This window comes from Aquarana catesbeiana, linkage group LG05, assembly GCF_042186555.1.
Source record: "Aquarana catesbeiana isolate 2022-GZ linkage group LG05, ASM4218655v1, whole genome shotgun sequence".
In the NCBI taxonomy this organism is placed as follows: Eukaryota; Metazoa; Chordata; class Amphibia; order Anura; family Ranidae; genus Aquarana; species Aquarana catesbeiana.
This window is the reverse complement of record NC_133328.1, coordinates 248,048,354-248,071,805: the sequence shown is the minus strand read 5'-3', so window position 1 is coordinate 248,071,805 and position 23,452 is coordinate 248,048,354. Positions and strand designations below refer to the sequence as shown.

Below are 23,452 nucleotides of genomic sequence, written 5' to 3'. Positions count from 1 at the left end.
ATCTGAAGCAGGACCATGAATGGTGCGATATGGTTCGGTTGTATGGGCCGCTTTCATAATGGAAACACTCAAAATAGCGTACCGTACCGAACCAACCCGAACCGTTCCGCTCAGTGGAAACGAGGCATAAGAGACCATGAAACCTTTTACAAGTATTTGGAATTAATTAGCTGATTAGAGTGTGACATCATGAGTCTACAATATTGAACTTTTTCACAATATTCTAATTTTCTGAGATACTCAATTTTGGGTTTTCACTAGCTGTAAGCCATAAACATCAACATTAGAAGAAAGAGATACTTGAAATATATAACTGTGTGTATGTAATTCAATTTTTTTTTTTTTTAGATGCACCTGTATGTATGTATGATGCAGATCAGTGCATCTGTGCCTAGATCAGAAGTTGAGTGGTTTAAGTATGGTGCAGCTTTTTGCTAATTTTTTTTTTTTTTTTTTTTGTCTTAATGAATAATTCAGAACATTCCAAAAACTATTAGGATAGATTTCTATAAAAGAATAGATTGGACCCTTTTTGTTGCTGTCTGTATTCCAATATGCTCCTTTTTATTATTCAACAAAACATTTACTAATAGTTCATATTACAAGGGTGAAAGTACAAGATAACTCATCACAGTCGGTCACTGGGCAGAATTGCAAGAAGGTTAAGTTTGCTTAAATTGCTTTACCTATCACTTCATTATTTGCCTACTAAGATATCCTAAAGTGACCCTGCTGCAGTTCTCAAAAATGGTGCTGAAAGGTCTCTGCAAGAAAAGTAGTAGTAGTAGTAGTAGTAGTAGTCTATTGTTACAACTGCATGGGTGTGAACAATACTTTTTAATAATAGCTTTTTTATGTTAATGAGACAAACAGTAGGACTGAGGGTTGGGACTTCAGGTGAAGCACACAGGTGTAGAAAATTTAAATTTATTGGAAATCAGTAATATGTTACGTGAGGGTAATTATGAGTGGACATAGATAACCAATGCAATTCATTCAGTAGATATATGTACAGTAATTACAAATTGCCACTTAGTAATACAAATCGCATAATACAAGTAATGATTCGGTCAGGTAAAACACGTAATTAGGCATAAAAACTTGGCTTATTAGGCCCCTTTCACATGGACGGATAGAATTGTGCTTTTAGCTGCGGATTTTCTAGTTTTCTACCGCAGCTAAAAGCACACAATGCTTTCCTATGGCCCCATTCACACACTGCGTTTAGTTACATGCGGTTTGGTGCGGATAGAAAAAATAGAATTGACTGCGTCCAGGAGCGATTTAGCGCAGCTATATGCACATAACCGCAGTCTTTTGTGTCAACAATATAAAATAACCAATATGGGAATGACTACCGCAGCTAAACGCAACCGCATGGAAACTCAGGTAATCGCACTGTACAAATGCAGCTGATATCAAAGCCTGGAGTCTTGAATTTCACAGAACATATTATATGCTTTTAACTGTGGCAGAACAGCCATCCGTGTGAAAGGCGCCTAATAGCTCTATGCATTTTTTTTAATTCATCCACTCTTCAGGAGCATGCACGTGGATAAATGAATACTGTAGTATAGTGATAAAAAGAATATCTATATGGTCTAACCCTGTCAAGGAAAAGAGATTAAGATGGGATAAATAGCAGGTAAAATTACCTAGGAACCCCCCCCCCCCACCACCACCACTCTCAAAAGTACTTATATTCTATGTATATATGCATTAGGAGTGTACCAAAATGAATCAGAGAACCCCTAGGGGTATCACTGGTGGGAGCTGAGGTGGTTAGGGTGGCCCAGGACTCAACAAGGATGATTTCCAAGAAAGGAAATTCCAAAAGATGAAAATGATCATAAATAACCATAAGTGATGAAACCAAAAAGAGAAAAAATATACTGGGAACTCCATATATTGGGTCATATAGCCTATGCTTGCTAAAGGATAGGGTAATGAGATGCTAATCAGTGTGTAGATAGAGTTCAGTTAGTGAGAGTAATGCCCCGTACACGCGGTCCGATTTCCCGATGGAAAATATCCGATCGGAGCGTGTTGTCGGACATTCCGACCGTGTGTGGGCTTTTCCATCGGATTTTCCGACAACAAAATCCGATCGCGTCAATTCTGACCGTGTGTGGCCAGTTCCAACGCACAAAGTGCCACGCAAACTCAGAAGAATTTCCGAGACGGAACAGCTCGGTCTGGTAAAATTAGCGTTCGCAATGGATACAGCACTTTCATCACGCTGCAATGTAAAAAATGGTTTAATACAGCACACTCTCCATCTTTATAATGTGAGAAAAATTAAGTAGTTTTGCTGCTTATATTCACACAGACTTCTCACAAACTTCTTTCTTTATTATTTATCGGGATTCCCTCAATATATTTTGATTTGTCACATCTGACCAATTTTTTTTTTTTTGTTTGTTTTTAATTGTAAAAAATGTGGTTTCAAGGCTTTTTTTTTTTTTTTTGTAATTTTTTTGGCTTTTTAGTCCAGAATATTTTTGTGTGTGTTTTGTGTGTCAAGTTACCACAACACCATTGATATCTTGTATTATTTAATCTCAATGAGATTGTTTGTTTGGTGTCTCTTGTTAATTTCACATTGTATTTTTTAAATGTACCTGCCTCCTCACCAGTTTTTTTTGTTTTGTTTTTTTTTTTTTTAAGGAAAACACACATAGGCGAGTATAATTGAACCAAAAATTCCTTTAAGGTCTCAGAACCAAACAAAGAGGGAGGCAACACTGGAGAAACAGCAGAAATTGGTGAAGCCTTTGGCCCCCAGGGCAGACATCAATTATTTTACTGCAAAATTGGTGGCATGAGGAGTCCATATCTAAGGGAGTGCAGTCTGGTCCAGAAGTCAGAGATCTGGAAAGCAGCAGATGACATCTGTGTCCCCAGGCTGTGGTCATACAAGAGACTGCATCTTTTGTCAGACCAGACTGAACCCAGGGCCATCACTCTCTGGTCTTCCTTCCATGCTGTGGCTGTGGTGGTGGAGTTGTGGCAGGAGGAGGAGGAGGATGGTCCAACTCAATCACGTCGGTATTGGGTGTGATTTCGCCACTCACCCCCTTAGTTAGGACTTTATAAATAAGTTTCTCACACATGAGGCGTTGACCCTCCTGCATGCCCTTCAGTTTGGTAGCAGCCATGCAGGCAAAGGCCTCTTCAGGAGTGGGTAAGGCTCTGAGGGACGCAGAAGCCTGCTGAATGAGCCTGAGCGCTGAATCCTGCACGTGACTCCCCTTCCTCGGTTTTTTGTATGGAAGGCGGAGGGGAGGGACCTGCGATTCTGTCAGGCTTCGACTGGTCCCAGGCTCCTCCTGGCTGCCACTAACCCCCGCCTCCTCCTGGCTGCCACTAACCCCCGCCTCCTCCTGGCTGAGGTCTTCCTGTGTATGAAAAAGGGACATAGTTTGAGTTTTTTCTTCATCAATCACACTCAATTGTCACCTCATGACTGTTGCAAATTGAATGTTAAGAAATATAACTGATGATCATTCTGAGCCCAGCATTTTTTATTCTTGTCCCAAATCTTTTTGCCCACTACTGTCTATTGATATGTAAAACACTTTAATAAATCTGCAATTAGTGATCAATAATAACATCTAGTAAACATCATTTATTTATTGACCAGAAATCTGTAGAAGAATGCTATACCTGGCTCAAGCTGGGCTCCTCCACTTCTTCCTGGCTGGAAGGCCCAGGTTGGACATTGGAAGCCTCAGCTGGGGTGGAAGGAAGAGTAGAAGGAAGGGTTGGGAGGGATTCCCTGACTCCAGTGTGGTCTGACAGAAATCAGTCTCTCATAGTACCACAGTCTGGGGACATAAATGTCATCTGCTCCAGCTCCTGCTCTCTGGGAATCCGTGACCTTCTTGTGCTCCCTTAGATAAGTGCTCCTCAGGCCACCAATTTTGGTTTTTAAATAGGGGATGGTTGCTGTGGGGACCACCGCCATCACCAACTCCAGCAGTTTCTCCAGCGCTGCCTGCCTCTTTTGTTTATTATTATAATGTGGATGTTTCACCTGCCTTCACCTGCCACAGACAGGGCAGCTCCCTGTACTTGTCTATGAACAGGGGGAGGAAGTTGTAGTCACTGAAGCCATCCATTTTTTTTGCAAAACACAACACGAGACAAACCCTAATGTCAGGCAAAACTCTCCTAATCTTGTTACAATATAGGCCTCAATCTCGAAGCAGTATAGGCCCAAGTTTTGCTCTTACCTTCGTTGTCACAATCGGCGCCTCCGATACTCTTTCCTCCGCTCACAGATTGTACGTACTACGCACGCGTGTTACGCTTTATACACACTGCGCATGCATGTAACTCCGCCCACCCCTGACGTTCTTTCTAGTCTATTCCCCACCCCTTTTCGTTCGGCGCAGTGGGGGAAGAGCACATGGCGGAGACACAGCAGATGCGTGCTAATTATAGCAACCAGGAGGAGGGGGAGGAAAGCCCGGGGCCGCAAACATCTGGATCCAGAAGGAGAAGATTTAAGGCCTCAAATATGTCCTTTAGGGAGATGTTGGAGATGGTCGACATCCTGAAGAGGGCTGACTATGATGGAAAGTATGGACCTTACCCCAACCCCAATGTCAGAAAGGCCAAGATAATGGCGAAAGTGGTCAAGAGTCTGCACCGGAATTTCGGGGTACGACTATCGAAAGATCAGCTCAGGAAGCGGTGGTCGGACCTCAAATTAAGAGAACATGAGCAGTACAGAAAGATCCGGAGAGTGCTGCAAAAAAAGTAAATAGTGCTGTGTTCCTATTCTTTTTATGTTTATTATGTTTGTGCTGCTCCATGTGCTTTTCTTAATTGTTGTCCAGATTAAAATGGCAACTTTCATGTTCATGGGCACATTATTCGTTCGTATCAAACATTTTTCTTTCGGCCTATAAAACATCATTGTTTTGGCCATATGCATTTGACCACATTTTTTAGGGCCTACTTGTATGAAAATAATTTGGTTGTGTAGATGGGTTTGTTACTAGAATGAAATGCAAACTCGGTTCTGTGTAAGGAGAGGACACTCGGCAGCAGTTTTCACATCTGGACACTGGAGCACTAGTGTGGGACACAAGAACACCCTTTTTATTAGGGGGCCCACACAGGTGCTCCAGTGTATATTATAGGGGGGTCTCCATCTTTGAAGCTTGTACAAAACAGGTAAAGTATTGAAGCTTGACAAAGGACACTAAAAATTCTACATCTTGGAACTCCTGCCAAAACAGACAATTGTACCCCACTTCCAAGCAATGTTTCATATTTATAGTTCTGCCATCAAATATCTGTGTGCTAAGTATACCATTTTTTTTTTTTAACATAGGGGAGAAAAGACTCGGAGGACACCCCTCATCCGAGGAGACAACAGACCCCCCACCTCATGAAGAAGGGGAAATCCCCCAAAGACAAGAAGAGCAGGAGGAGGAAGACGTGGTGGAAATTGGCACCACAACAGGTGAGTGTCTGCGACCACAGGCTCAGGTAAGAGATGGATGCCGGCATATTTATAATAGATGTTTGTTTGTTTTTTTTGGTTTCTATCTTTTTAGGTGATCGTGATGTGGCATTTCACCTCGGAAAGTGCACAGATCCTGATCGGGGAGATCATGGGGTGTAATGTTGCATTGGAAAACATCCAGAAAAACATAAATGATGTTATTCAAAAAAATAAGAACATCATTGATGTTTTGGGGAGAGTTTAAAACCCCTCCAAATCCCTTTGTTTTATGGTGTACTACAATTTTTTCATTTTTTGTCTAATTGTAGAAAAGCCAAATTTTGAGGATGCACACAGTGTGTCAACATGTGCTATCTGCCATCATGGGAGATCAATGGACGAGTTTTGGGGGTGCAACCCCTTCCCCAATAATAAAGTAGATGTGAGGAAGGGGTGGCTCCCCCAAAACACGTCCCTTGATCCCCCGTGATGGTAGGTAGTACATGTTGAAATTCAGGTATTTGTGTGCATCTTCAAAATTTGGCTTTTCCGGGGGTGACTTCACCCCATTTGAACGCAATATCAAACACAGTTTCTAAATACTCATGTCTGATATTGCCTTCAAGTTCTACCAAATGTGAACTTTGTAAGTTCAAGAATTGTGTCTTTCTTGTGTGTTTTTAAACATGCCTGTTTTACCTTATATGGACATTTCTACTTTTTCTAATGACACCCCAAAAAATTGTTATACAACAAACATGTTGGTTTGTTTTAAAAACCTTTTCTAAATGCACATGTGATTGTGCAGGTATTTAAAAAGATTGTTAATCAAGAATGCGTGGATTATTGTCTCAACGCTACAACACTTTTGGGGTGCTCTAATTGGTGTTTCCTGTGACAATGGGTGTTATTTCCTAAGGGAAAATCCACTTTGCACTACAAGTGCAGTTTCAACTGCACTTGTAGTGCAAAGTGTCTTTGCCTTTAGTAAATAACACCCAACAGTGCTTTGTATAATCACTCCATTTTCAGGACTCACCACATTTCTGTCAGGGTCAGCTAAAACAAACACAAGCAGGAAATGTCACCAAAGATTTGCTTAATGGTGTTTGTTTGTTTTTTGTTTTTTTTTTCTTTTGATAAAGGTTTCACACATTGTCTGTCTGGCATAGTGATAGCCCCCCTACCCCCAAAGAATTCAAGGTATCTTAGCCGGACATCACGGGCACTCAGGGAGGGCAAGCCAGGACGGCCACTTTCAAGCGCCGTCAGGGTTGGTTCATTTTGAATTCCGGCCTCAGGCCCAACTGAGCCAGCATAGTTGGCAGAATGTTGCTGTAAAAAGTTGTGTAGAACACAGCACGCCAGGATAATATGATTCAGTTTATACTCCACCATATGTATGGGTGTAAGAAATAGGCAGAACCGGCTGCCCATTATTCCAAACGTGTTCTCCACCACTCTTCTGGCTCTGGCCAGCCGGTAATTTAAAAACCCTCTGGTCTGGGGTGAGGGTCCTCATCGGGAATGGCCGCATAAGTTGGTCCCCCAGCACAAAGGCTTCATCCACAATGAAGACGAATGGGAGTCCTTCCACATTGTCTTCTGGAGGTGGCAAGTCCAAGCTGCCATTCTGGAGACGCCTGTAAAACTCCGTCTGGGCGATGACTCCACCATCGGACATCCGGCCATTCTTCCCCACGTCCGCATACAGGAACTCATAAGTAGCCAACACCACTGCCAACATCACAATACTATTGAACCCCTTATAATTATAATATTACGACCCCGAGTTGGGTGGTGGGATGATGTGGACGTGTTTCCTATCAATTGCCCCTCCGCAGTTAGGAAAGTCCCACCGCTTGGGCAAAGTGGGAGGCCACAGTCTGCTATTCCTGTGGCGTGGAAGGAAACTGTTGAGGAAAACCAAAAAAAATTAGTCTGTTTGCACATAAACATGGGAAGCTGATTAGACACAAACATTCTTGGCCAACATCAAGATAACTTTTATTTATGGGAATTTTTACAGACCAAAGTATAAGGTACAACTATCATATTCCTCCCCCCCCCCCCATGGGTCATTTCTAACATTATGGGGGGGGGGAGCTCTTGGACAGGTAACCCTCTCCACTTCATTGAGAGATGAATGCCTAAATAATGGGTATTACTTTGAACAGCCCCTCCTTAGTTAAACTATTGGCAGCCCAATGGACAGGTAAGAAGTGTCATAATACAAAGATATAAATACACATTGTACACATTTTAGTACATTTGGACATTCTGCTCTTACCTATCATGATGATAATAATAGGATACAAAAAATGTAAACAGTACCATTTGAAAGTATACAGGCAGGCCCTTGCACTACATGCTTTGGGGAATTCATCCACAAATCTGACCACTAAAGAGATGGGTATGGTGTGTATTGGTTTGGCCAAATCAGCAGATAGATGATTGAGGATAGATAGAGATATGTTATCAGCTGACTTGGGGCAGTTGGGGGGAGGGAGGGTTCCAAATGATTTGGGGACCCCCCAAAAAAAGCCTCTGGAACTCTGCATGAATTTTTAAAGCACAAATCACATTTCAAAACATTTTAGGGGGTGTTTGGGGTAAAGCACTACTAATGGAGCTGATAAAATACATTGTTAAGTGACTACATGAGGTGAATATAGGGCCAGGAGAGCATGCTGGGGAGGTAAGTGAAGGCAAATATGTATTAAGGACAAAAAAAATAATTACATAAAAATCCAGCATGCATGAGGACAAGGGGGACATTCACAGCATATTACAATCATGGTAATTAGGGAATGAGGAAAGAAATACAATATATTATCAAACATTACAATAAAATGTGATATTAAAGGCTAAAAATCTTACCTTTTAATATACTCCTTCTGCAGGACCTGGATGATGGCAGAACAGGTCTCTGGGATAATGATCCCCAGAGCCTGGGGGGAGATGCCTGTCGAGAACTTGAGGTCCTGCAGGCTTCTCCCTGTCGCCAAGTACCGCAGGGTGGCGACGAGCCTCTGCTCCGGAGTGATGGCTTGCCTCATGCAGATATCCTGCCTGCTGATATAGGGGGTCAGCAAAGCCAACAAATGGTGAAATACGGGGTCGGTCATCCGGAGAAAGTTCCTGAAATCATCAGGATTATTCTCACGGATCTCATGGAGCAAAGGCATATGACAGAACTGGTCACGCTGGAGCAACCAATTCTTGGTCCATGAACTCCTCCCCACCCTGTTCATGGACTGGACTTGTGTCAATGTCAGGACCCCAACACCAAGCCCCCGCACAGCACAAACTCTACGAGGAGTACGTATACGCATCATGGCTAGAAAATGGTCGGCTGCTCAGAACGAAGTAACAGAACGCACTGAAGAACAGCAAGGCCTGTGAAGAGCTACCTGAAAAACAGTAACGAATGAACAAGAACACAATGACAAGTCACGCGTAGCTTGCTTGCACGCACTGAAGAGCAGATACAAACCCACAAGCACAAACTGAACAGCAGAAAACGATCTGAAAAAGCGCGAATCGTCTCTCACCAAACTTTTACTAACACGAGATTAGCAAAAGGAGCCCAAAGGGTGCCGCGCTTGGTTCTGAACTGGCCTTTTCTAGTCTCGTCGTACGTGGTTTACATCACCGCGTTCTTGGCGATTGGAAATTCCGACAACTTTGTGCGACCGTGTGTACGCAAAACAAGTTTGAGCCAACATCCGTCGTAAAAAATCCTAAGATTTTGTTGTCGGAATGTCCGATCAATGTCCGACCGTGTGTACGGGGCAGTAGAGTGGAAGGTGATAAAATGGTAAAATACATGAAGAAAATAGGAAACAGTGTCGCCAGAAAGATTGGATGAGATGAAACCCAAACGTGCCAAGTAAAATAATAGTGAAGAGTGAAAGTCAGATTACCTAATACAAACTTAAGTTCTAAGTGATCCAGAGAGTGTCCAAGTGAGAAGATGGGACCACCATGTGAGTCAAACGCCCACAAATGACCTAATAAGGGCAAGTCCGACACACCCGCCAACATCATGCTGGCATGCATTGTGGAGAGGAGGCAGCTGGGCGGACAAGCCACCCAAAAAATGGCGCCAAAATCATCCCTCCACCTGGCCGCTAGATGTAAAAGGTGGTGGAGAGTGGTGGCGCCATGGGCGTGGCACAGCAGCTCCGTCGCATGGAGCGTGACGTTTATGCGTAGTACAGGGCGGTCCACCCACCCTATATGGAGGGGAGGAGGAAGACCCGTAGCACGCATCCTGGAGCTGATGGAGCCACTGCTCCTGTGTATATATAATGTTGTAATAACCTCATTAAGATATTAAACTAACTGATACGGGGGTGTGGAATTACAGCCCCCATCCCATGGCGGTTAGCCCGCCGGAAGGAGGGGGAATTTCTCGAATGGATATCATTATTATACATGATATTAATTAATCAGGGTATTAATCAGACCTGGTAAGATATAAACTAGCGCACTTCCATCCCTATATTCATGAAGAAAAAGAGAACTTTGGGACTTTAAATGAGGCGGTAACCTGGTAACACTCTTATGCTGCGTACACACGGTCGAATTTTCTGACAACAAATGTTCGATGAGAGCTTGTTGTCGGAAATTCTGACCGTGTTTAGGCTCCATCGGACATTTTTTGTCAGAATTTCTGACATCAAAAATTTGAGAGCTGGATCTCAAATTTTCCGACAACAAAATCTGTCGTCGGAAATTTCTGAGCGCGTGTACACAATCGATTCTGACGCACAAAATCCCACGCATACTCTGAATCAAGTACGAGACGGAAGCGCTCTGCCTGGTAAAACTAGCGTTCGTAAGACGGCACATTCATCACACTACAAATTTTGTAATCTTTCAATACAGCGCATTCTCTTCTTCTTTATAATGCTAGAATTATGAAGTTGTTTGGCAGCTGATATTCACACAGAGTTCTGACAAACTGATTTCTTTATTATTTCTTGTGATCTCTCATGAATTTTTTTTTTTTTTATTCTCCAGAATAATGTTTTTAATTTTATTTTTATAATGATCATTTTTATTTATATATTTTTTATGAAGATCTCCATATTATTTTTGGGGTTTTTTTGTTTTTTGTTTTTTTTTTTTGTTTTTTAATCAAGATCTCCTCCTGTTTTTTGACATTGTATTTTTGAAATGTACCTGCCTACTCCCAAACAAACTGTCCTTTTTGTAGTAAAACACATAGGCAAGTTACATAGTTACATAGTAGGTGAGGTTGAAAAAAGACACAAGTCCATCAAGTCCAACCTATGTGTGTGATTATGTGTCAGTATTACATTACATATCCCTGTATATTGCGGTCATTCAGGTGATTATCTAATAGTTTCTTGAAGCTATCAATGCTCCCCGCTGAGACCACCGCCTGTGGAAGGGAATTCCACATCCTTGCCGCTCTTACAGTAAAGAACCCTCTACGTAGTTTAAGGGTAAACCTCTTTTCTTCTAATTGTAATGAGTGGCCACGAGTCTTATTAAACTCTCTTCTGCGAAAAAGTTTTATCCCTATTGTGGGGTCACCAGTACAGTATTTGTAAATTGAAATCATATCCCCTCTCAAGCGTCTCTTCTCCAGAGAGAATAAGTTCAGTGCTCGCAACCTTTCCTCATAACTAAGATCCTCCAGACCCTTTATTAGCTTTATTGCCCTTCTTTGTACTCGCTCCATTTCCAGTACGTCCCTCCTGAGGACTGGTGCCCAGAACTGGACAGCATACTCCAGGTGCGGCCGGACCAGAGTCTTGTAGAGCGGGAGAATTATAGTTTTATCTCTGCAGTTGATCCCCCTTTTAATGCATGCCAATATTCTGTTTGCTTTATTAGCAGCAGCTTGGCATTGCATGCCATTGCTGAGCCTATCATCCACTAGGACCCCCAGGTCCTTTTCCATCCTAGATTCCCCCAGAGGTTCTCCCCTCAGTGTATAGATTGCATTCATATTTTTGCCACCCAAATGCATTATTTTACATTTTTCTACATTGAACCTCATTTGCCATGTAGTCGCCCACCCCATTACTTTGTTCAGGTCTTTTTGCAAGATTTCCACATCCTGCGGAGAAGTTATTGCCCTGCTTAGCTTAGTATCGTCTGCAAATACAGAGATTGAACTGTTTATCCCATCCTCCAGGTCGTTTATGAACAAATTAAATAGGATTGGTCCCAGCACAGAACCCTGGGGAACCCCACTACCCACCCCTGACCATTCTGAGTACTCCCCATTTATCACCACCCTCTGAACTCGCCCTTGTAGCCAGTTTTCAATCCATGTACTCACCCTATGGTCCATGCCAACGCACCTTATTTTGTACAGTAAATGTTTATGGGGAACTGTGTCAAATGCTTTCACAAAATCCAGATACACCACGTCTACGGGCCTTCCTTTATCTAGATGGCAACTCACCTCCTCATAGAAGGTTAATAGATTGGTTTGGCAAGAACGATTCTTCATGAATCCATGCTGATTACTGCTAATGATATCATTCTTATTACTAAAATCTTGTATATAGTCCCTTATCATCCCCTCCAAGAGTTTACATACTATCGATGTTAGGCTAACTGGTCTGTAATTCCCAGGGATGTTTTTTGGGCCCTTTTTAAATATTGGTTCTACGTTGGCTTTTCTCCAATCAGCTGGTACCATTCCAGTCAATAGACTGTCTGTAAAAATTAGGAACAACGGTCTGGCAATCACCTGACTGAGTTCCCTAAGTACCCTCAGATGCAAGCCATCTAAGTATTTGTGAAAAAAAAAATAGTCATTTATTATGGGTCATAACAAAATTAAAGAGGAAGGCAACGCTGGATAAACTGGTGAGATTGGCATTGGCCCTCCTCCATTTGCTTCTCTTCCTGGGCCTTTGTTTTTTTTTTAAGGCGGAGGGGAGGGACCTGGGATTCGGGCAGGTTACTGGGCCCAGCCACCTCCTGCCTGCCACTTAACCCTGTCACCTCCTGGCTGCCACTTTCCATGGCCTCGTCCTGGCTGAGGCTTGCCTGTGTATGAAAAAGGTACTTAGTTTTTGGTTCATCAATCACACACAACTTTCAGCTCATGACTGTTGCAAATTGAATGTTAACAAATAGAAAAGACCTTTCATTCTGACCCCAGCATTTTTCATTCTTGTCCCAATCATTTGTGGCCACTGCTCTCTATTGATATGTAAAACACTTTGTTAAATCAGAAATTAGTGATCAATGATAACATCTCGTTAACATCATTATTTTTTGGACAAGAAATATGTTGAACAATGCTATACCTGGCTTAGGCTGGGCTCCTCCACATCTTTCTGGCTGGAAGGCCCAGGTTGGATGTCGGCAGCCTCAGCTGGGGTGGAAGGAAGTGTTGAAGACTGGAGAGTGCTGGCCTGGGTTCCATCTGGTCTGCCAGAAAATACAGTCTGTCAGAGTATCACAGCCTGGGTACATAAATGTCATCTGCTGCAGCTCCTGATCTCTGGGAATCCTGGACCTTCTTGCGCTCCCTATTATAAGTGCTCCTCATGCCACCAATTGTGGCCTTCAAATAGTTGATGTTTGCCGTGGGGATCTGCGGCTTCACGAATTCCAACAATTGATCCAGTGCTGCCTGCCTCTTTCTTTTATTGTTATAAAAGGGGTGGTTTACCTGCCACAGACAGGGCAGCTCCCTGTACATATCAATGAATCTGTGGATGAAGTCCTGATCATTCAATAGATCCATTTTCTCTGCAAGACACAACACAAGACAATCCCTAATGTCATGCTAAACTCTCATGATCTTGTCCAAATATAGGCCTCAATCTATAAGCAGTATAGGCCCAAGTTAAAATTGTTCCTTCGTTATCACGATCGGCACTTCCGCTACTCCTTCCTCCGCTCACAGGTCGTTGATCAGATCGCTTTATATACACTGCGCATGCGTGAAACTCCGCCCCCCCGACCTTCTCTCTAGTATATTCCCTGCCCCTTGTCTTTCTGCACAGTGGGAGAGCACATGGCGGAGAGACAACACTTGCATGAAGACAGCAGCAACAATGACGAAAGCCCGGAGCCACGAATGTCCTGATCCCGGAAGAGATTTAAGGCCTCTAATATGTCCTTTATAGAAATGGTGGACATCTTGAAGAGGGCCGACTATGACGGGAAGCATGGACCTTACCCAAACCCAAATGTGAGAAAGGCCAAGATCAGAACTAAAGTAGTGAAAAGTCTGCAGAAGAATTTTGGGGTACGGCGATCAAATTGATGGAGCAGGATCAGTACAGAAGAATCAAGAGAGTGCTGCAAAAAAATATTTTGTTGTGTGTTCCTATTATTATTATTATTATTATTATTATTATTATTATTATTATTATTACGTTCGTGCGGCTCTATGTGCTTTTCTTTACTGTTGTACAGTTTAAAATGCCAAGTTTCAGGTTCGTGGACACAGTAATCGTTCGTAGTAAACATCGTTCATTCGCTTACTAATACAATGTTTTTGGCAAATGCAGGTTAACTACATTTGGTCATGCCTATTTGTATTAAAAGAAGTTTTAGTACATTGTTGTCTAGATGGGTTTGTAACTAGAATGAAATGCAAATTTGATTTAGTGTAAGGAGAGAACACTCAGCAGCTGTTTACACATCTGGACACAGGAGCACTAGTGTGGGACACCAGAACAAACTTTTTAGGGTGTCCCACACAGGTTCTCCAGTGGATACTAGGGATGTCTACATGTGTGATACTTTACCAAAAAAGGTAGTTATTCCAACTTTGGAAAGGGAAAAAATCATGTCTTCATCTTTGAACTCTGCCAAAACAGACATTTGTACGACACTTCCAAGCAATGTTTCATGTTCCTATTTCTTGCCTCAAATATCTGTGTGCTAAGTATACCTTTTATTTTATTCACATATGGGAGAAATAATCGGGACGTCTGAGGTCACCGGGGACCCCCAACCTCCTAAAGAAGGGGAAATCCCAAAACAACATCAGGATGTGGAGGAAGGAGAGGTTTATGAAGTGGGCGAAATGGTGACCACAACAGGTGAGTGTCTGAGACCACAGCTTCGGGTAATAGATGGATGCCTGCATATTTATAATACGTGGTGTGTTTTTTAATTTTAGGTGATGTGGAAGAAGAAACACATTTCACAAGTGCAAGTGCACACGTCCTCATCGGGGAGATCATGGTGTGCAATCAGGATTTACAGAAGATCAAGGAAGACATCAATGATGTTGAAAAAGACTCAAACATCATTGATGTTTTAGGCAAAATCAAAAACACACCAACGTTCATCAAATTGTTAATATTTTTATAACTTTTCTCCAAAATTTGTAAAGCCAAATTTTGAAGATGCACACTGTGTGTCAACATGCGCTATCTGCTATCACAGGATATCAGTATACGCATTTTGTGGGTGCAACCCCTTCCTCGCAACTCAAGTAGATGAGAGGAAGGGGTTGCACCCCCGAAACACGTCCATTGATCCCCCATGATGGGAGCTAGCACATGTTGACATTAGGCATGGGATCAGGAGGGAAATCCCCATTTTTGACTCTCAATTTGTGTGCATCTTCAAAATTTCCATTTCACAGCGATGACATCACCCCATCTGCTGAAGGCAAGATCAACACAGTTTGGACATACTATAATGTCTGATATTGCCTTCAATTTCTCAAAGTTGAACTTAGTAAGTTCCTGAGTTGTGTATTGTTTGGTTTAAAAAAAACATGCCTGTTTACCACAAAAAAGGATATTTCTACTGTCAAAAAAAATGTATTTTAAAAATATGTTGGTTTGTTCAAAAACCCTTTTCTAAACGCACATATGAATGCGCACAGAGTAAAAATGTTTCTACTCGGCAAAGTGTGGCTTCCTCTTTCCATGCTCAATAGCAGTTTTTTGCTTAAGTCTTTGTATACAGTGACAATGGGGGTTATTTACTAAAGGGGAATCCACTTTGCACTGCAAGTGCACTTGCAGTGCAAAGTGGATCTTACTTTAGTAAATACCACCCACAGTGCTTGATAATTTACATCAATCAGGCCATTTTCATAACTCCAAAAAATTAAATTCATGGGGTGGAAAATGATGAATATTTTAAGCATTAATTCATTACATACATTAACAAAAAAAACAAGGCGTGTGTGTGTAGCAGACCCACAACATAATAGTTAGCTGAAGAAGAGATTGTCACCTCATGTATCAAAGGAATTAACGTTTGCACTATTGAAAAAATGGGCAAAAAAAAAACACATTGGCTAACCTAGGAGACAGCTAAAAGAAACACAAACAGTAAATCAAAGGAAATATTATTTCATTTTAAAATACAAACTTATTTAAAAAAGGTTTCTTAAACATTTTCTGGCATATCAATGACCCCCCTACCCGCAAAGTACTCCAAATATTTTTGACGGACCTCGCGGGTGCAAGCCAGGATGGCCAGCTTCAAGCGCCGTCATGATTTGGTCTTGAAATCCGACCTCAGGCCCAACTGAGGCCACATAGTTCATAGAATTTCTCCTTAAAAAGTTGTGGACAATGCAGCATGCAAGGATTATATGGTTAAGTTTATATTCCGCCATGTTGATTGGCGTAAGGAATAGGCGGAACTAGCTGGCCATTATCCCAAAAGCATTCTCCACCACTCCTCTGGCTCTGGCCAGCCGGTAGTTAAAAACCCTCTGGTCCGGGGTGAGGGTCCTCATGGGGAACGGCCACATCAGGTGATCACCCAGCCCAAACGTTTCATCAGCGGCAAAGACGAACGGAAGACCAGCCACGTTGTCTTCCGGAGGTGGCAATCCCAAGCCACCACTCTAGAGCGTCCGTAGATCTCGGTCTGGGCGATGACTCCACCATCCGGCCATTCTTCCCCCACGTCCACATACAGAAAATCATATGTCCCAGACACCACCGCCAACATCATAATATTATTAAACCCCTTGTAGTTGTAATAGTATGACCCCGAGTTAGAGGGTGGGACTATGTGGAAGTGTTTCCCATCTATTGCCCCTCCACAGTTGGGAAAGTCCCACCGCTGGGCAAATTGGGAAGCCACAGTCTGCCATTCCTGTGGCATTGAGGGAAACTGTGGAGTGAAACAAGAAAAAAATTAATTAGGACTTTTGCACATAACATTACAAGCAGATTAGACACCAACATTCTTGGCCAACATCAGTATAACATTTATTTGAAGGAGTATTTAAATTAAAAAAATCTAAGGTCCACTTATAAGATTCCTCACCCCCTCTGATGGTCCATTGTAAAAATTTTAGTGGGGGGGGGGATGTTTGGGACAGGTAACCCTCTCCACTTCATTGAGAGCTAAATGCATAAATAATGTGTGTTACTTTGGCCAGCCCCTCCTTTACTTACAATATTGGCAGCCCACTGCACAGGTAAGAAGTGTCATAATACAAAAATATGACTACACACTCCAAATTGAAGCACATTTTTACATTCTGCAATTACCTATCAAGATAATAGGAGAATAAAACTTGAAACCGTACCATTTGAAAGTATTCAGGCAGGCCCTTTCACTACATGCTTTGGTGAATTCATCCATAAATATGAACACAAAAGAGGTAGGTATAGTGCGTATGGGTTTGGCAAAGTCAGCAGATAGAGTATTGGTATCGGTTGACTTAGCGGTTGGGAGGGAGGGTTCCAAATGATTGTGTGACCCCAAAAAAAAAAAAAAAGCCTCTGGCACTCTGCCTGAATTTAAGGACACAAATAACATTTGTACATATTTTAGGGGGTGTTTAGGGTAAAGCACTACCATAGAGCTGACAAAATACATTAAGTGACTAGGCTAGGTGTATATGGGCCCAGGATAGCATGCTGGGGAGGTTAGTGAAGGCAAATATGCATGAAGAACAAAAATGGAGCATTAAAAACTCCCAGCATGCATGAGGACAAAGAGGACATTCACAGCATATTACAATCATGGTAATTAAGGTATGATGAAAGAAATACAATACATTAGCAAACATTAACCACATGCCGACCAGCCGCCGCAGTTGTACTGCAGCAGAATGGCACGGCGGGGCGAAACGACGTTATGTAACATCGCCTCGCCCTGTGGCCACTAGGGGGCGTACGCCCCGCTCACCCCCTGAGCCGATGTGAGTGTTGGCGGTCTCGATCACCGCTGGGCTCCCGCGATCGCTCGGGGCACAAGGAGAACCCAGAACTGTGTGTGTAATCACACAGCTTCCGGTTCTCTGAGGGGAGAACTGACAGATCATCTGTTCATACAGAGTATGAACAGCGATCTGTTAGCTTCCCTGCACAGTCCCCATCCCCCTTCAGTTAGAACACAAATTAGGACACTCATTAACCCCTTCACTGCCCCTAGTGTTAACCCCTTCACTGCCAGTGACATTTTTACAGTAATCGGTGCATTTGTAATCGCACTGATCGCTGTATTAATGCCAATGGTTCCAAAAATGTGTCAAAATTGTCCGACGTGTCCGCCATAATGTCGCAGTCACGATTAAAAAAGCTGATCACTGCCATTAATAGTAAAAAAAAAAAATAATAAAAATGCCATATAACTATCCCCTTTTTTGTAGACGCTATAACTTTTGCGCAAACCAATCAATATACGCTTATTATGATATAATTTTTTTTTTTTATTTTACGAAAAATATGTAGCAGAATACGTATCGGCCTAAACTGAGGAAAAAAACAGCTTTTTTTTTTTGTTTTTTTTTGTTTTTTTTTGTTTTGTTTTTTTTTTTTTTTTGGGGGGGGTATATTTATTATAGCAAAAAGTAAAAAATAATGCTTTTTTTTTTTTTTGTTTGATTGTTTATAGCGCAAAAAAATAAAACCCGCAGAGCTGATCAAATACCACCAAAAGAAAGCTCTATTTGTGGGGAAAAAAGGACCTTGATTTTGTTTTGGGAGCCACGTCGCACGACTGCGCAATTGTCGGTTAAAGCGTCGCAGTGCCAAATCACAAAAAGTGCTCTGGTCTTTGGCCAGCCAAATGGTCCAGGGCTTAAAGTGGAGTTTCACCCAAAAAACAAAAATGTCATTTTATGTGCATGAAAAAAAAAAATTTTAAAAACTTGGGCTCTTGATGTCACTTCCCTCGGCGCAGGAAGGGAGACCAGCTCTGCCCCCTCCCTCTTATCAGTCATCTGGGACACGTCTCAGGTCCCAGATGATTGCACGGTCAATCGCAGCACCGCATGCGCAGTGGGTGCCCAGCTGTGAAGCCACAGCCGGGCGCCCACAGTTACAATGCCGGCGCCACCGAGTGGAGGGGGAGACGAGCGGGGCTGCGATCCCCTGCATTGCTAGACCCTGGGACAGGTAAGTGTCCGATTATTAAAAGTCAGCAGCTGCAGTATTTGTAGCTGCTGACTTTTAATTTTTTTTTAAGTGGAACACCACTTTAAGTGGTGATATACATAGAATGTGATGTTATAGGAGAAAAGTTACCTTAGTATAGTCCTTCTGCAGGACCTGAATGATGGCAGAACAGGTCTCTGGAATAATGATCCCCAGAGCCTGGGGGGAGATGCCTGTCGAGAACTTTATGTCCTGCAGACTTCTCTCTGTTGGCAAGTACCGCAACGCCTCTGCTCGGGAGTGATGGCTTGCTGCATGCAGGTGTCCTGCTTGGTAATATAAGGGACAGCAAAGCCAACAGATGGTGAAAAACAGGGTCCGTCATCCTGAGATAATTCCTAAAATCATCAGGATTATTCTCACGTATCTCCCGCAACAAAGGCATGTGAGAGAATTGGTCATGCTGGAGTAACCAATTCTTCGTCCATGAACTCCGCCCCGCCCTGTTCATGGACTGGGCTTGTGTCAAAGTAAAAACCCCAACACCAAGCCCCTGCACAGCACGAACCCTACGATGAGTACGTATCTGCAACATGGTTTTAAAAAGGTCGGCTGGTCAGAACGAACTAACAGAACGCACTGAAAATCAGAAAGGCCTGAGAAGAATGAGGTGAAATTCAGAAACGAGTGGACAAGAATGCACTGAAGATCAAATGCGTACTATAAATAGCACGTACTGAAAAACAGATGCAAACTGACTACACGCACTGAAAACCAGATCCGAACCCACAAGCACAAACTGAAGAGTAGTAACGATCTGAAACGCACAAGGCTGAAAAGCGCAAATCGTTTCTCACCAGGCTTCTACTAACACGAAATTACCAGAAGGAGCCCAAAGGGTGGCACTGGCTATTTAACTTCCTCTTTATAGTGCCGTCGTACGTGTTGTACGTCAGCGCGTTCTTGACGATCGGAATTTCTGACATTTGTGGGACCGTGTGTATGCAAGACCAGCTTGAGCCAACATCCATCAGAAATAAATCCCAGGATTTCGTTGTCGGAATGTCCGATCGTGTGTACGCTGCATTACACTCACTAACTGAACTCTACACCCTCAGTCCTCCTGTTTGTTTCATTTAGATAGGAATGGAGGCAATTGACCTTACCAGGTCACCGCCTCATTTAAAGTCCCAACGATATCAACCTTTTTATTTTTTTTATTTTTTTTTTTTATTTTTAGGATACTACACCAGATGAACTTCTGACTAGTGTTATGACTGCAGTTTTGAAGGACGTCAACCTGAAGCCTGAGTTAGTCGGAGACATTTGTGTTGGTAAGTTGAAATCCCACCTCATCTATAATTCTTTATCAGGGAGCCCTTGTAGCATCACTGAATAAAATGCACAGGTTCTCACTCTGAAGAATGCACATAGGTCCCAGCTCTAGTACAGGTGCCTGGAAATAAGATTGAGACCAGGCGTGTTCGCACAGCCCACGTGCAGAGCCCGCCAGGAAGTCGGCACTGCGCTAATCACAGACAGTGAGACATTTCCCGATCTCTGCAGCCACGCATCGGGTAAATGTCTCACTGCCTGTGATTAGCGCAGCGCTGTGCCAACTTCCTGGTGGGCTGTGCGAACACGCCGGAGCTCATCCTTACCTGGAAATATGAGATAAGTAACATACTGGTGAGTTAGCTCTTAGATTGTAAGTTCTAACCAGCAGGGCCCTCTGATTCCTCCTGTAGTGTGACTGTACTGTATGCCCTAATGTTGTAAAGCGCTGCACAGACTGTTGGTGCTATAAAAATCCTGTATAATAATAATAATAGCGCAGAACTGGTCCTTAGTAGAGCCAGGATTAATAACTGAAAATAAAGTGCAAGTTCCATGCTGTTCCTAACTATGCCTGAACCTGATCCCATCCCTTCTAACTCCTATTCTAACTACCCTATGAAAAGAAGATGTGTATGCTTACCTACTCTGAGGGCACTCTGGTCCAGTCACATAATCTCCCCAGCAGCCTGCTTCAGGGGAGAGAAAAGTTGGTCGACAATAGCTGCAGGTGCAGTGACATCACTGATGGGCTTGCTATGGAGCATCCGTTGTTGGCTGTCCCTCTTTCCCCCTGAAGCCGATCACATGATTGGAGCAGTGGCCTCAGAATAGACAAGTACACACATCTTTTTTTACAGGATAGTTATAATAGGAATTAGAAGGGAGGGTGGGAGCAGGTTTAAGGTGGAACTTTAACCATAACAACTTGATAAAAATAATGTTCTTTTAATTATGCTACCAAAATTTGTGTGTGTGCTGTAAATTGCCTCCAGCATTGCTCCTGTTTCTTCTTGCTGGAGGCTGCCATTTTGCTGAAGCCCAGAACCCCTGATAAGCAGTAAACCATAAAGTGGAACTAAACCCATCAATTTCACGGTTTCAAAAAACAGTTAGATTCCTGGAATGCTGGGATTGCTAACTGTCACGTTTGCTTGTGTCCTCAACCAAACTGTCGAACCATCAAATGACTGGTGTCATAACTGATCACATGTGCAGCACCATGACAGTTGCAGATCAAACTGTAAAGGATTGGGGGGTTTAACTCCACTTTAAGGCTGTCAGCAGATCGGCCTCTACAGATTGGACAGTGCCGAAAAATGGAGAACAACTGAGCATGTGCAAAGCAGGTTGAGATAGTGTATTACTGGATTTTAAACAGTATAGATACTAACTTATTTTTTTAATGTTTTACATGAAAAAGGGTCCAGCCTGAAGTGATCTAGCAGGACTTAATTTTCTGACTAAAGTTCCACTTTAACCGCTTGCCGACCAGCCGCTGCCATTATACTGCGGCAGGTTGGCACGGCTGCACAAATCGCCGTAGGTGTACATCAGCCACTTTTAAGAGTAATAGGAAGCGCACAACACTGGAGCCAATTTGTATGGCCGACGGCCTCGATGTCAAAAATATATCCCCATTTTGTAGACATTATAACTTTTGCGCAAACCAATCAATATAAGCTTATTGCTAATTTTTTTTTTTTTCCAAAAAATAACCTAGAAGAATACATATTGGCCTAAACAGATGAAGACATTTTTTTGTTTTTTGTTTTTGTTTTTTTGGGATATTTATTATAGCAAAAAGTTGTTTTTTCAAAATTTTCAAGCCTGCGCATCCAGTTTTTGTCTGCCAAAAATTTGTAATCTGCTGTCAAAAGCAGCATACTAACGATCAGAAAATCGGCAGATCGTCCATCGGACGAAGTTTATCTTCAGATTTTCTGACCGTGTGTACGGGCCTTTAGCCTAACTCCAGTTAAACCCCTGCTGACAGCTAAATGAGTTGGACAGGAATGAGTCACTGATTGTTAGGATGCAGGGGGCTGCTTGCTTCATGACAAGCCTCATCTTTAAAGCGGAGCTCCACCTTAAAAAAAAAGTATTAAAAGCCTACAAATACTGCAGCTGCTGACTTTTAATAAATGGACACTTACCTGTCCCAGGGTCCAGCGATGTCGACAGCCGAAGCCGATGGATCGCTCGCCTCTCGGCTGCCCCCGCCGCCAACCTCGGTCAGGGAATCGGGAAGTGAAGTGTTGCGACTTCATTGCCCGGTTCCCTACTGCGCATGCGCGAGTCGCGCTGCACATCTTCACTGGTCCCCGTTGTGTTCTGGGAACTGTGTGTTTCCCAGAACACAAGGGGGGGGGGGGGGTATCTGCAGCTATTCTGCGGCTATCTATGCCCGGAAGTGGGTGCAGATACCTGTATTAGACAGGTATCTGCACCCCCCCCCCCCCCCCCTGAAAGGTGCCAATTGTGGCACCGGGGGGGGGGGGGGGGAATCCGATGAGTGGAAGTTCCACTTTAGGGTGGAACTCCGCTTTAAGCAGGAGCTGTAGTAATACCGCTGCTAAATGTTACAACTCTTATTTTATATACTCCTAAAATAGAGAGTGGCTAGACCACGAGATAATTAAGAAGTGACACTTTTTTTTTTTGTTTTTTTTTGTTTTTTTTGTTTTTTTTTTGTTTATCGTAGGTTATTACACATTTGTGGTATTTAACTGTAGTGAATTGACACTTTGAATATCACATGCAAAGTTTTGTATAAAACACAAATAATGCATAAAGTAAACATTAGTGATTTGACCCCACTGTCCGTTGTGTCCCTAGGACAAGAAGCATGGGGAAATCTCCCCAATAGGGGCACATGTTGCAATGGAACCTGTAGAAGTTGTGCAACTAACTTTCCATGTATGCAGCTGGCTATGCTGGCCATATTCTGATTTCTGCTGTTTGTGGGACAAAGTTGAAGGCAGGCTTCTGACCGAAGGAGATATTGTCAACCTTTGAACAGTTTACAAAGTTGTTCGCTGTTTTGTTGTGAACTAGTTTGACTTTTTGTTTCCGTTAAAATAGTACATTGTAAATAAGAATTCCACCTGCTGGGTATACTCTTTAAAATTTAAAAATCCAGGGTTTTGGGGAGGGGATATGCTGGGACCATCTTCTTTGAGAGTATATGCGGATGTATTTATTGTGGATGACGTAACAATTGATGACATTTTAGGCTTAATTTGGTGTATATACCTGGTTGTGTAAAAGAGCATTGTTATATTATGATTTCTCTGAAAATATTGTATGATGAAACAAACATTGTTTCTGTACTGTTAAG

General features: G+C 42.7%; 1 protein-coding gene across 1 annotated transcript in view; it reads left to right on the top strand.

Moving 5' to 3' along the window:
• The window catches only part of ACAA1 (acetyl-CoA acyltransferase 1), a 98,343-nt gene that overhangs the window by 7,846 nt on the left and 67,045 nt on the right, over positions 1-23,452 (top strand). The window contains exon 2 of the mRNA XM_073630687.1: positions 20,018-20,111. Coding sequence (XP_073486788.1) covers positions 20,018-20,111 — 94 coding nt within the window. The remainder of the gene's footprint in view (positions 1-20,017; positions 20,112-23,452) is intronic.